General features: G+C 37.2%; 1 protein-coding gene across 1 annotated transcript in view; it reads right to left on the bottom strand.

Moving 5' to 3' along the window:
- LOC143300711 (vesicle-associated membrane protein/synaptobrevin-binding protein-like) overlaps nt 1-16,646 on the bottom strand; it is a 28,210-nt gene extending 11,564 nt beyond the window's left edge. Inside the window, exons 1-6 of the mRNA XM_076614584.1 lie at nt 16,487-16,646; nt 10,395-10,547; nt 8,445-8,551; nt 5,462-5,539; nt 3,570-3,641; nt 2,499-2,603 (exon numbers count right to left, since the gene is read on the bottom strand). Of these exons, the coding sequence (XP_076470699.1) occupies nt 2,499-2,603; nt 3,570-3,641; nt 5,462-5,539; nt 8,445-8,551; nt 10,395-10,547; nt 16,487-16,544 (573 nt within the window). The 5' untranslated portion in view covers nt 16,545-16,646. The remainder of the gene's footprint in view (nt 1-2,498; nt 2,604-3,569; nt 3,642-5,461; nt 5,540-8,444; nt 8,552-10,394; nt 10,548-16,486) is intronic.
- Between the last annotated feature and the right edge of the window lie 983 nt (nt 16,647-17,629).

The raw sequence follows: 17,629 nt of genomic DNA, 5'->3' as shown, positions 1-17,629 counted from the left end.
CTTTTTTTTTTAAATGTTCATTCCCGTTAATTCAGTATCCACTTTAGAAAATCAGTATGTAGTAAACATGTTGATGGTGTAGTTAGTGTCACTGTATGTGTTCTGTCCAGAATTTGTATTACTTTTCTTGTAATTGCATACAAGAAAAACGATGTCATACCATCTTCTTACCAAGCATAGCCTATGTTCCAGCAACTGGGAAACGATACATGGCATTTTCAGACTCCAGAACAAGCCTAAACAAAATAAACAGCTAATGATCTGGAAATACAGCTTAATTCAGGAGACTTAAAGCCTATTATTGGTATGGCTGTGAAGATTTTTTCCCAACTATGTTAAAGCCAAATCTGGTATTGGCAGACAAAGTATTTCCAGCTGTTAAATCACAGGTCAGTTTGTGTAATTAAACACAGGAAACTGCAATCTCTTGTAGGAAGTCTTACCAGAATCATGGACATTTATTATTATGCCATGAACATGAAATCAGAAGTTGTTATTTTTTATAATCTTGTCATGCCCAACCTTACAGTGGTTGCTAATAAAGGGCACAACAGTAAGAGATTCCAACAAGTAAGATAACCACTGGCAATGAAACACAAGTAATCCAAATGTTAACTGTCTTGCTTAACACCTTCAAACAAGAGCTGTAGATTCTACAAGGCTTCTCTCTTCCTTTTCCAGCTGTTCAATGAAGATTTATCTCATCAGTAAGTCCATCAGAATTTTCTTGTTCATTTCAATTTTCATGGTTCTTACCACACACACACACACACATATATATATATATCATAAATAGGATAAAAATCTTGTTTATTTCATGCTGGGTTTCTGGTTTCCTCTGTTTGAGAGGATAAGTTCTTGCAAAATGGGGTTGGGCAAGGCATTTTGTTATCATTATGAGCATTTACGCCTTATCTCGAAAATGAACCCTAGGCGTTTACAAATAGAACACACACGTAAATATCAAAAAGGAAAAAACTGAACACAAGATACCAAACATTATTAAAAATCATTCATCACCCCCCCTCCTCCCCTCCCCCAACACACACACAAGCATACGCATGCACACAAGTTATAGCAAACAATCATAAATAGTACACAATCAAAAATACAACTAACAAATTCTGAAACTCTCAAACTCGCTCACTAATAGTCATCTTAGTTCTACTGGAAACAGATGAGCTGTTGAAAATTATTCAGGAGGGGAAAAGGTGGGTCTTCTGACTAGATTTGAAAGATTCCAGTGAAGATGAGTGACAGGGAGGCTGTGGAAGTTGATTCCAAAGAATGAGAGGTTGGTCTGAAAAACTGTGTTGGCCATACGTTTTGGTTCAAACAGGGGGGATCCTAAGCAAGCTGTTGTCAGAAGAAGAGTGAAGTTGGTGTGAGGGTATGTAAGGATGAATGAGATCAGAAAGATACTGTGGACCAGTAGTCTCAATGGACTTGAAACAAAGAGAGCCGACTTTGTAAATATTTCTTTCTTGTACTGGGACCCAATGTAAAGCATGAAGGAGAGGAGAGATGTGACCAAATTTAGAAGAACGAAAGACAAGATGAGCAGCACAGTTCTGGACTTTCTGAAGCCTAGCAATGAGGTAGCTGGGTGAACTGACAAGCAGGGAATTACAATAATCCAGGTGAGATAGCACAAAGACACTGATGAGAGTTTTGGTTGCATCCTCAGTCAGGAGATGAAGAACAGAAGCAATTCTGCAAATCTCAAAGTAACACAATTTGCATATACTTGCAACATGCTGCTGATAGGAAAAAAGCCTGGTCAAGTATGACACCAAGATTACGGACGGAAGACAAAGAGGAATGTTGGTGCCACAGAGGGAGACTGAGGAAGGAAGAGAGACTGAGAGGCAAAGTCTTTGTGGGGTGAAAATCATGATTTCAGTTTTATCCTCATTTGATTTTAGCTTGTTTTCAGTCATCCATGTCTTAAGATAGGAGATGCAGTCCTGAGTAGTCAATGAGAGAGGGAAAAAGAGATGGATGTCCTGACAGATACAGCTAGATGTCATCGGAAAAGCTATGGTGGGACAACGAATGATGACTGAAAATGTATGTCAGATGGGGAGGATGAAAGACTGCAAACAGAAACAACATTGGACCGGTCAGACAGATAAGAGCGGAACCATGAGAGAGCAAGATCGCAGATTCCAAAAGTGCGATTGAGACGGTTGAGGAGAATCTGATGATCAACAGTATCAAAGGCGGCTGAAAGATCAAGGAGGGAGAGAATTGTTATTTCATTGTTGTCAAGAGAAGTTAATAAATCATTCGCAGTTTTGAGAAGGGCTGTCTCAGTGCTTTAACTGGTGCAGTAAGTAGACTGAAATGGATAACTGAAGTCATTTATCACATAAAGTACATCTTGCAGTGATGTGTATCACTTATGACAGACTTGTGACAGGAGTTGCAACGATTACACAGCACTGCTATTTCTTTGGCCTGGGTTCTATGACACACCACCACCAATGAGGACTGACCTTCAGCTGGCTGTTCTCTGATCTCAAGGAGTTGACTTCGGCCTGTAACCTCCGCACCTCCTCCAACATCTTCTTGTCATCCCCTCCTGACACGGTGCTTGTTGCCTGCATACATTGCACATGCTCATCTCATTAATTCACTGCCAGGCAGTAAAAAAAACAACAACAAAAAGTGCTAAAAGCTACAGCATGTTGTGCCTGTCAGTCTTAAACTATGGCTTTCCTAACATTTTAAAGGGCCCCAGCTACTCACTGAAATTCTTCACCCCCACCCTCTCACCTCCCATTCCAAAAACAAACCCGACCCTCAATGAAAAACTTTTTTTTCCTTTTCAGTTCCATATCACATATCATAAACACATTAAAACAAACTTCAAGAATTCCTTATTTTCCAGTTTAAAAAACAAAAAAACAAAAAAACCCCTTTCTGAAACAACCCTTACTGATTCTAGTAATGATTAAAAACTGCGACTTAATGATGGTCATCAAACAATAACCATCACCATGAACAAAGCTTTCAATTTTACTGTGAGCAATATAGTTCTGTAATTAACTGTCACAAGCCATAAAAAATAAAAGTACCCAGTTTTTTTTTTCTTTATCCTGATCATAAACTACATAATCAGCTTTGCTATTACATCTGAGCTGTATAATCCAAGCCCAACCTCATGATCCATGCACTTCTCTGGGCCTCATGTTTTTAACAACATGAAAGGACAATGCTTTTATACCAAAGCAACAGAAATTCACCATCAGTTTACTGAGCAGACTTAACTTTACTCGGTTCAGTGTTATCATTTCTATTCACCATTACCCTGTTTCAATCATGCTATTTCAACACTGACAAATCCCTGTTCTGGCTTGTTCAAACATGATTTAGTTTTTGCCTGTACAGTTAATAAAATACATGAGAATGTAAAACCAAAGTGACTGTCCTTATGATTTTTCTTCCCTGCTCACTTTCAACCCACTAAGATTATCTTTAATTGTTTTGCAACAGTTGGAAACAACTGTTTGTCTTGATAATAAAAACAAATAACTAGAAAATAAATACTGAACAAAGAAAAATACCTTCGGTGGTGTTGTGGGGTCTGTTTTCAAAACTTTGGATTTTTCGTCTTGCATGGCCTCTTGCACTTGGGTCTAAAAGTACAAACAGAACCAATGTCAAAAATGATGAAACATGTTGTGGTGATGTACGATGAAAAATATCACTGTGTATTAAATAATATCAATTACTTTTTGCCACAACAGATTCCTCAGTGTGAAATTCAGGCAGCTCCCCAGAGTTCAGTGCAACCTTTTTCCCTTCAGTTTTCAATCTGTATTGAAACAAACAAAACAAAACAAGAGCGGCAAGGCTTCAAGTCTCACTAGTGATATGCACTTTATCCAGTAAAAGAATCATGAGGGGGAAAAAGAGAAAAAAATTATTAAAAATGTGTTCTGTATGAAATATTATTAAAAAAAATTGGGAGAAATAAAAGAAAAAAAAGAATTGGAGCAGGACTGAACCATAGATGTTAAGCTTGAAAGCAAGAAGACTTATCTATCACAGGGCCGAAACACATCTGACCATATATATCTCCAAAATTAATTCAATTCAATTCAATTCAAAATACTGTATTATCTGCTTCAACCAAAAACAGAAAATTTTCTTTAGGCTCACTTAAAATAAAATGAAATGCCCGTCAGAAAAAAAAAAAAAAAAAAAAAAAAATAAAAGTTATGTTTTTTAGTACGATAAATTGCTTATTCTATTTGATGTGATAAAACACTTAAATTGTGTTACCTTCTTGTATTCTGATTATCTAAGAAATTTATAATTAAAAGTTTGTGGTAAAGGATGCCACTGCCTCAGGCACACCACAACATTTGACTGTTTTCTCCAGATCCATGCAGACCTGAGTACACTATCGAAACTGAGAGGTGCCGTAGACGTAATTCTAAAAATGCTCATTCTAGTTAATTCAGTATTTACTTTAAAATATTCTTATGCAGGAAACACATTGATGGTGTAGTTTGTTCCATTCTATCTGTTCTGTCCAGAATTCATATTTTTCTTTAAGTGTGACTAAAATAAACTATGTCATGCCGTCTTCAAACCCAAACAAACATTCAGGCAACTAACTGGGATAAGCCCAATATAATTTCTGGATCAGGAGACTCAGCAAAATAATCTGTCCATGATCCAGAAAAAACTGCTTAACATGTTCAGTGCCAGAGAATTTTATTAAAAAGTGCTCCTCCCTTTCCAGGGAATTCTGAGGATTCAGATGTGTATATATATATATATATCATTTGACTTCTGGCACAAAAATGATAGGAGATACAAAAAAGAAAGTGACTGTTTTTGAAAGAGAAAATGAATGAGGATTCTGAATCTGGGCTTGTTTCATAATTAATTTGAATGCAAATAACTATTCAGGCATTTCAAAGTGAAGATAAAAACAAAAAATAAAACAAAAAGTCTATTTCCGCTACCACAGAATGACATCCGAAATGAAAACAAACAAAATACAGCTGGAAAAGACACGCTTGTTTTCAGTTAATACCCACAGATGAAAATAAAACAGGTTATTAATCTATGACAACAATCACATCTCTAGCACACAATGAATAACTTCCCAACAATGACCAACATGTGTTCAATCCAAATTAAAGGTAAATCAGATGCTCAGAAACTGCACAGTCAAGGCTTCACGATCATTTTAAACAGATTATCCTAAAACCTACTACATACATAAGATACGTGTATGTATGAAGTGTCACCCACCAACACTTAATACAAAGTAGAGGCATAACTTATTATCATCGTTGTCATTGTAAAGATTACTGTGAATCAATGAGACTCGAGTTTTCAAATGAACTGCCATAAGATCACCACTAACTGGAAGAGCACATAAACAAATCAGTTGGCACACAATGAGAAAGAATGACATGCATTCAGACAAACAGCTGACCTGTGTTGCCGCTTTTGGCATCTCAAAGACACATCTGAGTTTGGTGTCCATCAAGCTCTCTGGTGGGGCATCTTTCCACTGCAAGTAAAAAATAAAAATAAACAAAATACATATGTATAAAAAAAACAGAGAAAAATATTTAAAAAAAAAACAATCACACCTATATCTAACTGTACAAAATAAAGATAAATGAAATATATGTATACAAAAATGGATAAAACAAAAATAATAATTGTATAGACTGCTGGAGAGTTCCATGCTTACATAAATTTTTGAGGTGTGATCTGTGCGAAGTAGACTGGATCTCTAAAATTGCAAGCAACAAAGCCAAGTGAAACAAGCAGAATGTGTGAAACTGCAGGTTTTGTTTCATATTTTGATTTTCATATTGTGCTTACCACTTCATTGTACAGTTATTGGTTGTAGCAATGGAGGCTACTGTTTGAGAGACAGGTTTAGAAAAGTTAGACATATGCACACAAACACATACTCACTGGACATTCTTTTATCTCTCAAGTTATCAGTGCCACATCCTGTCCACCAAATTTCTTTATTCCATGATATAAAATCTTGGCACTGAAAAACAGACTCTTCCTTTTGCCTACACTACACTGCTCAGCATGCACAGCTGCCCATTCATTTTCATTATTTTTCTTGTTTTCGTCTAAATAATTTCAGGAAGTTAGAGGGAAAAAACTACAAAAAACAAAGACATCTACTAATTTCCACTTCATCAGGTTTTTTAAGCTGTAATAAGTTCAGTGTACTATTTATTTTCAACAACATTTCAGTCACTAAAGAAGGCGTCACTGGATTCAGAAGAATTCATTTTCGTTATGCCACATCTGCTAAGCAGATGCCTGACCAGCAGCATAACCCAAAGCGCTTAGCTGGGCCTTGAGGTGAAAAAGAAAAAAGAAAAAAAGGTGATAATAAAAGGTAAGTGCATTAAAATACAGTGCAGTGAAAGACAAGTTGAAGATAAAGAGTGAAATAAAAACATGAAAGACAAGAGAGGCAAGGCCTTCAAGACACTCTTTAAAAAATAAACAAATAAATAAATGATTTTTTTTTTTTTTATCATTAACCCCTAGGCTGCCTGCATGACGAGATAACTCGTCATGGCAAGCATGTATGCTTCGCTGCCTGCATGACGAGATAACTCGTCATCGAAATATTCTGACTTTTCCCTGCTTTGCATTCAGTTCGTTGACAAAAATGCTGGTAGCTTTAGCTTGGGGAATCTTTCTGGATTCTATTCATAGCTAGAAACACCATCTGCGTCATAAGGCAGTCCTTTATTTGAACGTTTTGGTTGGGTTACTGGCCGCAGTCTTTGCCTGGCTCCTCTCCTCGCTCGCTCAACAAAATGTTGGACTGACTCCGTGCTCAAGACATTCGCTCGTGGCGAACTAAATCAACCAAGATTACTTTCTTCAGCTAATGCTCAGAAAGAATTGGAGCATAAATTCGAAGGAGAAGACAGTGGTGAACATTTATAGGACGATTTGATAGAAAATAAAGGGAGCAATCAAGAGAGTGGCCAAGATACAACTATCAGTGAGTGATACAGGCTGTTCAACTCTAGCAGACGAATTTTTAGCAGGGCACCGTATGAGCTATTTTATTGGCACTCAGCCAACGCGGTCTGATGAAGTGACGGTGTGAGAGGGGTGAAGAGGAGGGGGGTGGAGACTGAGGGGGCGTGGCCTCACATCCATGTTATCACTTGCAGAAGTCACAATGCATCCATTTCTTTTTCAGTTTTTTTTATATTGTGGTTGTTCTAGTATGATTTTGTGTGTGCAGATATCCATTTGTCCAGAAAATGATATTTTTGTGCAAATTACCAGACTAATGTTTGTAATGAACAAGTTGAAAATGTGACAAAAAAACAAAACACTGATTTCAAAACAACAGCATGTCACTTAAAATGCATAAAATGGGAAAACATCATGTGTTTTGTATTCTTTATTCATATCCCTTTCAGAAAATATATACTTTTATGGGTCTTTCTCCAATAACAAAGAGCACAGAATTTTTTGAAAATTTATACCCGTTTTTTGTGAAAAAACCCTGGCAAATAGATTTCACTTAAATCTTATTTTCCTGGCAGCGAAAGGGTTAAAATGTGGTCTGTATTTGTTACTACAAAGTTTTGGTTAAAAAAAAAAGGGGGTGTGGGGGTGGGGATTAAGGTAGATATTCGAACCAAGCATGTTCGTGTTCAAAGCAACAGATTTACACACAGCGCTATAGCGCATCTACCAATTGCATTAAAAAACTAAAATTTAAATGTTTGGAGTTGTTTTGGGTTTTTTTAAGTGTGGTAAATCAATTGTGGTATTCGAGGTGATAACGCTGTTTAAATCATGTTATTTTGGTATGTTTTGGGCATTCAAGAAATTCTTTAAAATCTGCGGCAAAGGAGACGCTGCCATTGCCTCAAGCACACCGCAACATGTGGCCATTTTCTCTAGATCTGCTGAGACCCATGTTAGACAGGCTTAGTAACACTCAAAAACTATGACATGGTCCAATTGGTTTCTCTTTTTTGTTCATTCTAGTTAATTCAGTATCCACTTTAAAATATTCATAATCATATGCAGTACACATGTCGATTATGTAATTAATGTTATTGAATCTGTCCTGAATTTGTATAATTTCTTTTCTTTTGATTGTGAACCTGAAAAACGATGTCATGCCATCTTCTAACCAAACATAGCCTACTTTCTGGAAACTGGGAAGTGGGATTATGGATTTTTTGGATCTGGATCGAGCCTCGACTAAATAAACCATTACTGATCCGTATAAATAAATAAATCATGTCTGATAATTAGAAACCCTGCTCACCATCTCCCTTCACTTCTATTTTTCCTGTCAAATTTCTGATTTCAACTCTAGGCCTGATTTGTTTCCAATCAGCACCCCTCTCTTTCCTGTGTAACATGTTTCATGCTTTCTTTGGTATCAGTATACTTACCAACTGCTCTTGGCTGTCTATTTTGCCCTCCGGAGCAAACATGGACTGCACCATGAACTTGTGCTTGTTCTTCTCACTTGGGTCATATTCAAATGGTTGCAGCATCACTAACACACAAAGACAGTCCAATTATGCAAGTGACTCCTGATGTGCTTGAAAGCGAGAGAGGATGAGACAGACAGAAAGTACTAACCTAACAATTATTAAGTTCGTGACACAAAAAATATATCAGTTTTACTTTTTAGGACACAGGACAAAGATTACTGCTAACTGATATCATGTGCTGTATCACTGTACAGACAGGAGTCCCGTTTTCTGTACAATTCTTTATGCTCCTTTTCTTCTAAATCTGTAAGAACCTGCACTTATATAAAGAGAGAACAGTATATGTTTACCTATGAAATGAGAAAGGAGAAAAAAGAATAACTTTCTAGCTGTGAGTGCTTCAATCTTTGTCCACAGCCAGTTTCACATTTCTCAATTTGAACATTAAGATTTTTTCTTAATTGCTGAGTAAAAAAAAAATACTTAATTCAAACCTATTTATTCAGTAATCATCTGGAACAAATCTTTCCATTCAAAGTTGTCAACTTTTGATAGTACGCATGTACATATGTATAAGGGAATGAAAGGAAGGAAGATTTATTAACCCATTATAAAGAATCATAAGCACAGTAACAAATCAAAGTAAATTGCATAGAATTTTCATTAAAAAAATCCAAAAATAAAAATCCAAGTCACAGTGTGTCTGCATGCACTTTTTATGTGTACTTCTACAATACTGGAAACGCTGGGCAGACGTAAAATGCAAATGGATAATAAAATGTCTTATACTGCAAAATATATCTGTTGGATTCTGCAGCAGCTTTTTTGTGCACTGCAACAGAAATACACACTTCATGATTTTGTATGTGCACGCAAATTACACTTAATTTACAGGTTCTCAAGTGCATAGAGGATGATGTCCTGGTCATGTTCAAGCAAGATAGAGGAGCATTTCACACCTTTCCTGATGGAGAAGACACTGGATGGGTGCTGCACAGCAGCGTTATGCCTGTTGGTGCCCTGCATGTCAGCTCCAGTGGCCAACATTTTTCTCTCCTAATCTTGAGACAAAAGTGACTCACTGACTGCTATACTCATTTATCTAAAACGTAATATGAGTTTTAGCCGACAGCTCACTAATACAGAAGCAATAGAGCATCCATCAAGGATGTTCTGCAATCGAAGAAGCATGAAAGTTGGTGTCCATGTAACCCACAACATTTTATTCAAGAGTATTTCCATGCATTATGTATAGCATCCTCTGTGAAAAAAACTTACTCAAGTTACTGTTATCAGTTTTACTTACGGTTAAAAATGTTTTAATTAAGTCATAAATGTGAAGACATACAACTGCAGTTTCTGCAGAAATGTCAAGAACCAAAAATGGGTTACAGTGTCCACCTTTAGTGGGCATCTTTCTAGTTATTCTGTTGCTTGTTCTTATATTTCAGCTTCAATCATGTCTGCTATAGTGTCTGTTGTTATACAACATGGGTTAGGTTATTTTGACATTTTAATTTCATAAAGGACAAGAAATGGATGGTGTCCATTGTGTAACCAACATGATTTCAGCCACACTGGTTTACAATGACAGCTTTTCCTGGGCAGCTGGTAAAAGCCACTTACCTTCAGTGTCAGCATCATATTGCAGGATGTTTAACTTTAATCCAGACCAGGAAAGATATTTCACAAATTTCCTTGCTCTTTTCATTGTTGCATTGCATGTCCTGAAAATGTTTCCAGTATTGTAGATCTGCACATAATACAACTGTTTTTGCACACCTGTTCCTGAACACTTACTCATTTGTTGATGAATGTACATGTGCAGGAACCCACTACAGATGTGTGTGATTCTGTTTTATTTATACAGAGCCCGCAAAAATTTGACAAAAAATAAAGCTTTACCTGCCACAGCAATCGAGCCACCAGATTCTAAAATCCCACTGTTAGGTCGCACGCAGTAGCGCTTGGGAGCAGTTGTCTTCACTTTGAAGCATATTCTTTTTTCTGTCGGGTTGAAGAGCTTCAGTTCCGCAGTTACCACATCTGTGAATGGACCTGCAAAAACAAAGTTTCATCATTGTTATTTTTTCCAGTTAGTATCTGAACCTCTTTTTTTCCCCCCAATAGTTATAGATCCCACTTTTACGACCAAATATGACCAATAAAATACACTTTAATCATATATAATTATATAAATAAATAAATATATATATATATATTTATTATTAACATGTGGCAATTAAGATTCTGGCACATACTGAATCCTCTGGAAGAAACAACATGGACATAACTATATGTGTATGCACATGTACAATACTGTAAACGGTTTTGGGGCATAAGGGTGAAAAACTAAAAGTGATGTAAAAACAACACAAAACACATTTTTGAAGAGTTTAGAACCATGTCCAGTACAGAAAGGGGTCCCATTCAGCAGATTTATACAATTTTTCAAGCTGTGCTTATGATTATGGATAGCTATAATGATGGAGAAGGATCTTTCTTGTCTGATAACTGGTTTAAACATGAAGGTGAATGATGACGACAGTGATTAAACTGCCAGCCCTTTTGATGCCAATTCAGTCTGTCTATCCAATCAGACAGCATTTTTGAGCAGGTGACTACGACTGACAGACTATGTGCAGCACGTGTTGGAAGAGGGGGAAGAGATGGATAAGAGTAATGTAAGACGATAGGTCAAATGCCAGCCAGAGGGTGTGGAAGTGGAAGTGGGAGTGGCAGTTGGATGTCAGTGAGCTGTTATTTCAATGCATACTGCTGGGAATACATAACGGCCAATGTTCCATGATTTTCATGAAATGCAGGGTTGAAAGTGCACTGCACATGAAACAAGTGCTTTTACACTGAATCAGATGGTTGATTTGTTTGAAGAAGAGGCAAGCGGAATGGACAGCAGACACTTAAATCTGCCCAGGTGCAACCTGAAGGGAGGGGGTGTCATCTGATCAAAGAACTTCACCCTTTAACTGGGGAAAGCTCTTAGCTGTCAAAAAGCTTGCCTCCTCAGTTTCTGAGAACATAATTGATTTTTTATGCTGACTATACCCCCATTTGTCATTGTTGGAACATTACTCACTTTCATACAAGAGTTGTGATTTGTTTTTATAAACTTATCGACTGTTTTGATTTCTTCTACACAAATAATCTAAAAATATGCATGCTATTTCCAACTGCAATTTGTGTGTCTTCTTTATGGATGTCATTCTGTGGGTGTGGAAACAGACTTTTTTTTGCTGCACAAAAATTATTATCTTCACTTAGTTTAAATGCCTGAACAGTTATAGAGAAATTAAACTAATTGAGAAAAAAAGCAGATTCAAAACATGTATTTATTTTCCTTAACAAAAAAACAAACAAACAAAAAATGCTTTCTTTCTGTATCTCCCATAGATTTGTACTGGAATCATTTTTAACTAGTCAACCTCATATCCTCAAAATTTCATGACAAAGGGAGAGCACTTTTTTTTCCCAATGTTCTGGCACAGCTGCACTGGTCTTGTGCAGAGGTTGTTGCCACTAATACAGAAACAAAAGGTGGTATGTCCTGTATTAAATATGAGAAGAAAAAAAAAATCATTCATGCTTTGAATAAGCTCATGTGTTGGCAGAGACTGTAACTCATGCAATGTTGTGGCTTAACAATTTTACACAAACAATGGAAAAGCTGTATATTTTGATTGTCGATAACTATTCAGGCACTTCAAAGTGATGTTTATAATATTTGTGCCCTCCAAAAGTCGTCGTCGTCTTCTTCGTTTGTGGGCTGCAACTCCCACGTCCACTCATATGTATACGAGTGGGCTTTTACACGTGTGACCATTTTAACCCCACTGTGAAGGCAGCCATACTCCGCTTTTGGGGGTCTCCAAAAGTCTAATTAGTTCCACCTCCATAGAATGACACCCGAAAAGAAATCAAAATACAACTGGAAATAGTATGCTTATACTTATAGTCAGATTATACCTGTAAAAAAACCCAACAAAAACAACAGGTTATAAGTTTATAATAACAATCATGACGTTTGTAAACAGCCTAAACTTATAAGTGAATAACTGTCCCAACAATGACAAACAAGATATCTGTCAAGATGAATGTTAATAGCATGCTAAAAGTCAAATTATACCTGTAGAAGAAAATAAACAGGTTATATGTTTATGATAACAATCACAATGCTTGTAAACATATAAGTAAATAACTCACAACAATGACAAACAAGGGTTCTGTCAAGATGAAAGTCAATCATGTTCTCAGAAACTGAACAGTTTAACTGTTGTTTGTTTGTTTTTTTAACACCAAAGAGCATTCCCCATTTCGTGGGGGAACAAATCAGTGACAAAAAGCAAGAAAAAAATAATCACAAGATTCCCGTCCACTGTCTGTCAAACCTAGGTTTCATGGATGACTAGCTGTTGTCCAGTTCCTGCCAGATGAACACTGTGAAAAACAGTTCACCCAAGTCATGGCCACACTCCTCTTGCAACAACTTCTGAATGGTCTTCACTCTTTGACCTATGGTCTTGCACCACCCCACTCTCTCCGGCCCCCACCCCCTAAAAATTATGCAAAAAGTACTGCATCCTAATATCAATCATTGTCACCTGCTCAAAACTGATGTCTGATTGGATAGATGGACTGGACAAAGTGTTGAACATTGCTGTCAGTTTCATCACTGTCGTTGTAATCACATTTGAGTACAAACCAATCATCAGACAAGATAGACACATCTCTCATCATCAGTACGACAGATAATAATCTGCACAGTTGTGCAGTTGACTGGGACCACTGTCTTAGCTGGACAAAGTTTCCGGTATTATTTTTGCGTATGACACAAGCCCACTTTTCAGGCACACTTGATGAAGTCCAGTTAGTGAAACATTATTGAGAAATAAGGTGTGTGCTCATTCAATTAGAATGTTTATAATGCAGACACATTAAACTAACTTCTGATTCTGTTTGTGTTCACTGAACCAAACTCTGATGAAGGAAATAACGGAATAGATACAGGATGTCAGTGGACATATTATGCTTACACATAATAATAAATAATGAACATTTATATAGCACGTTTCTCCAGAAATACTGCTCAACGTACTTTACATTTTGTTCCTCACTCCTCCATCAGTACCTCTCTCCACCCCCCGGCCCCTCCTCCACACACACACCCAACCCCCACACACAGAAGTACATGCCAGAAAACGCTTACGCAACTGAACTTTGGAAAGATGCACTCAGGACTCAGGCACACACACACACATGAACACACGGACATTCACCAGCACCCAGCCACACACACAGCGAACAGCCTTTCCACAACACAACATGCACCCAAAACCAGATCACACCAAGACCAGGACCAAAAAAACAAACAAAAAAACAACCAAAATAACTGCTGTTGGAAAAGATGTGTTTTCAGAGCAGACTTACAGGATAGGCACAATGGCATCATTTTTTGTAGGACATCAGCTGACATCTTCTATGCAATAAACATTAAACTGGTTAAATATAAACCAAGGAATAAGACAATACAGACCCTAAAATATTGAACAATCTCTCAAATTGTTCAAATGCTGAAACTGACTTCAGATTTTGCACTGTAACAAATGAATGTCACCTAAATCACAGCAAACCTTAGTTTTACTTGGAAAAATACATGAGACATGAAAACATGTACACATACAAACACACACATATATATATATACAAACCACATACACACTCACAAAATAACAATCATACATGATATTTTGTTCTTATCTAGACACAAAAATCTTAAAATATTATCTTCTTTTTTATTTTAAAACCAGCATCACAAATATCAAAGTGGGATTTTTTTTAACCCCCACCCCCTCCTGAGTTGGGCATACAGTGGGCTCTCATAAATTTCCTTAGCAACAATCACAAGCACATGGACAGATCTGTCTAGACCTACAGGTCTATTCAGTATATTCTCTCCTGAACTTGTTTAAGTTCGAGTTGGACATATAAATGGGTGAAAAAAGAGAAGAACTGTCCAACAGTCTCCATATGAAACAATTTCACACTGGCAAATATCAAATAAAATTATTATCATTAAAGCTTAAGGAAACTTGTCGGAAAGATTATCACATAAATCTTAAATATGAACCGATCTTTATAGTCTCATAATCATTTGTTTCATGATATCCTTGCTAAATCATAAGTGAACAACTGATTTCTTCATTGTCATCTTCACTGACCACCTTCAAATAAAAAATGCTTCTCAAATTCTGTGGCTTTTCATGCTCTTTCATGATAAAATCAGTTTTTTCTGTCTCTCCTCTACTTCCAGGAAAGAATAAGAGGAAAGAGAAAATGCAAGTTTATAAATTATCATCAATCAAGAGTAGATAACTCAGATTTAAAAACAATGTTCTCATTATTTAAAAACAATGTTCTCGTTCATTGATTCAGTGAGGTGTCTTGTTTTTAAACTGAGTGATGAAGGACTGACTGACTGTGAGATACTAGATAGTTTCTCTGTTGCGGTAGAAGTTGTTTTCAATGGAAGTCAATACCACACCAAGGGAAAACATAAATTCAGCAACACCAGTTTATGTAGTAGTAGCAGTAACAGTAGGGACTGGCTTTTGGACTTAGACCTCGCGGCCTATTTGTGTCCCCTCATCATTTTTCAACTTTGTTTAAGTCTGATTGTATGCCTATCTTATAAAATAACATTATATTCAATCTACAATAAAGAAAAGGTCTTTCAATTTAGGGTCTTCATGTAGGAGTTTTTTAAAGCTGTTGATATCTGGTGCATATTTTGTGTTAGTAGGCAGCGCAATCCAAAAATTAGCTATTCTGAAAGCAAAACAAAACTTCCGTTTGTTAGTATAGCAATACCTGTTAAAAATCTTGCCGTCATTATTTCTATATTTATAATTCTACTGTCTCAAGTAGTTTTGCATTCAGTTTCAGTTCCACTTTTATAAAAGATCCTCTCTAGTCTTGACCCATAAGCTTTCTCAGAAATCACACTACAAAAGTTTCTAAAAAGTAGTTTGACAGGATGCACTATTTGAGGGTTCAAAACTGAGAACTTATGAATTTGTTGTTTTAGGTATAACTGTAACTTGTGTAAGATTTTATTAGTTAAGCAAATTTTACTAATCATTAATACAACTGAAGTTCACAAACATGAACTGAAAATAAAACGTAAAGGAAAATGACTTTCAGTTTCTCATGGAGGCATCACAGCGTTAGACATTTATCCATGCTAAACACCACATCTGCTAGGCAGATGCCTGACAGAAGCTTTAGCAAACACACTTCGGCTTTAGAGTGCTTGTATTTAAGTACATGTCATCAGAGGTGATTTCTTCTACAGAATTTTGCCAGAGGACACTATGTTGTCATGGGTTATTTTTCAGTTTGCCAAGTGCATGCTGCACACAGATCCTCCCATCCGAATGACAAGACTTTCAGTTTGATTTTCCAGTCAAACCTGTGGGAATGGGCGAGTCTGAGAATCGAGCCCGGACCCTCACAGACACTGGATCAACATCTTATTCATTCCGCCACCTTCCTCCTCGCGAATGAACATACATATGTTTTACTAAGCCATCAGCTTTTAAAAAATTAAATGAAATTGCAAATAACCCCCATCTGGATCTGCCTGACACTGCAATATGTTATTACTTTTGTTTCTGCAAGTGGTGGGTGTTAATCGCAAGATCATTCAAGATCAAAACAGTTTGTAACCGGTAAGCATTTCAACATCTGACTGGTGTCTTTCAACTCCCTCCATCGTCACTGACTTTGAAAAAAAAAACATGACTTGTCACCGTCACTTTAACATGACAACTTATATAAACATAATATGCAACAAAACATAAAACAAAATTCCACAGTATTCTGTGAATCGACTGTCTGGGTTGGTCAAGGAACACAATATTGAGTTGCATTCATCTTTGATCTCACTCTGGCACCATCGTACTTGATGTCAGGCGACTTACCTTTAAAGACCAACTCTGTTGATGGTTCAAGAACTAAAGCCTGCTCTGTTTTTGCCATAGTTTATCCAAAGAAATGTCTTAGGGGGTACTTGATATAAATTAGTAGGTAATTTCATGAATTTTCTGCTTCTGTTCTGACACTCCCACTGCGCATGCGCAATTTATTACCGCAAAGCAAGACGTCATCGAATTTAGAAGAAAACGAAACAAATAGTCTTTTAAACCAAAACTGCATATAAAAGGTAATAATTTGCTGGCACTCTCACTTTTTATTTTAAATATATTTTATAACGAATTAGCAATAATGTGACTTTGAAGACTGTCAAAGCAGGTAAGAATTTATAATTCGAACGTAGAAGACATGAGCCGTCTACCGGCCAGAGCCGAACCGAGTTTGGGCTGTCACAAGCGACCGCCAAAGTGACCGTGTCCGCGGCCCTGTGTTTCGATGGCGAAGATTGTCAATTACCAAACAAGGCCAAATGTAGTTAAACGTTTCGGTGACTCAGTTTGAAAACGTGCACCAGTAGACGGTGGGCTGTCAGCCCGTAACAGGAGCGACCAATGACCCTCATCTTTCACGAAGGCTATGAGCGACCACGTGGCACACGTGCGCGTGCGTTCCTGCGCATTCACAGATCGAAACATGCAGTCCCACACACCAGGTGCACACGCAGAAAGAAAGAATAGGGTGCTGTGGGGGAGGGGGTGGGGAATAAAGTGGAGAATTAAAATGGTGTTCAGAACCATCATGTTGAACGTTTGGCAACAAACTATATCAGTGGAAGTGAGTGGGTTTGATGTTTACATGTAGTGAGAGTGAGAGAAACTGAGTCAATGAGAGCCAGTGAGTGCACGGACCTACAAATATTTTAAGTCAGTGGAGTGTCAGTGTGTGGACCTGGTACCAGGGCAGGTAGCGTCTAAAACATTTTGCTGCACTTCTTCCTGAGCCGAGAGATAGAGAGAGAGAGAGAGAGATGGACACGCCGGACATAAACAACAGACTGAACAGACACGGCGGACAGACACACTGAGACACGGATATTAAAATTTTTATTTAATACAGGCCATGACTCCTCATAAAGCGATGAAAACAAACCGGCATTTCAGAGATGATAAAGATGTTAAACATGATAACAT

This window comes from Babylonia areolata, chromosome 26 (genome assembly GCF_041734735.1).
Source record: "Babylonia areolata isolate BAREFJ2019XMU chromosome 26, ASM4173473v1, whole genome shotgun sequence".
Taxonomy (NCBI): domain Eukaryota; kingdom Metazoa; phylum Mollusca; class Gastropoda; order Neogastropoda; family Buccinidae; genus Babylonia; species Babylonia areolata.
The sequence above is the reverse complement of the archived record's forward strand: the minus strand, read 5'-3'. Positions and strand labels throughout refer to the sequence as shown.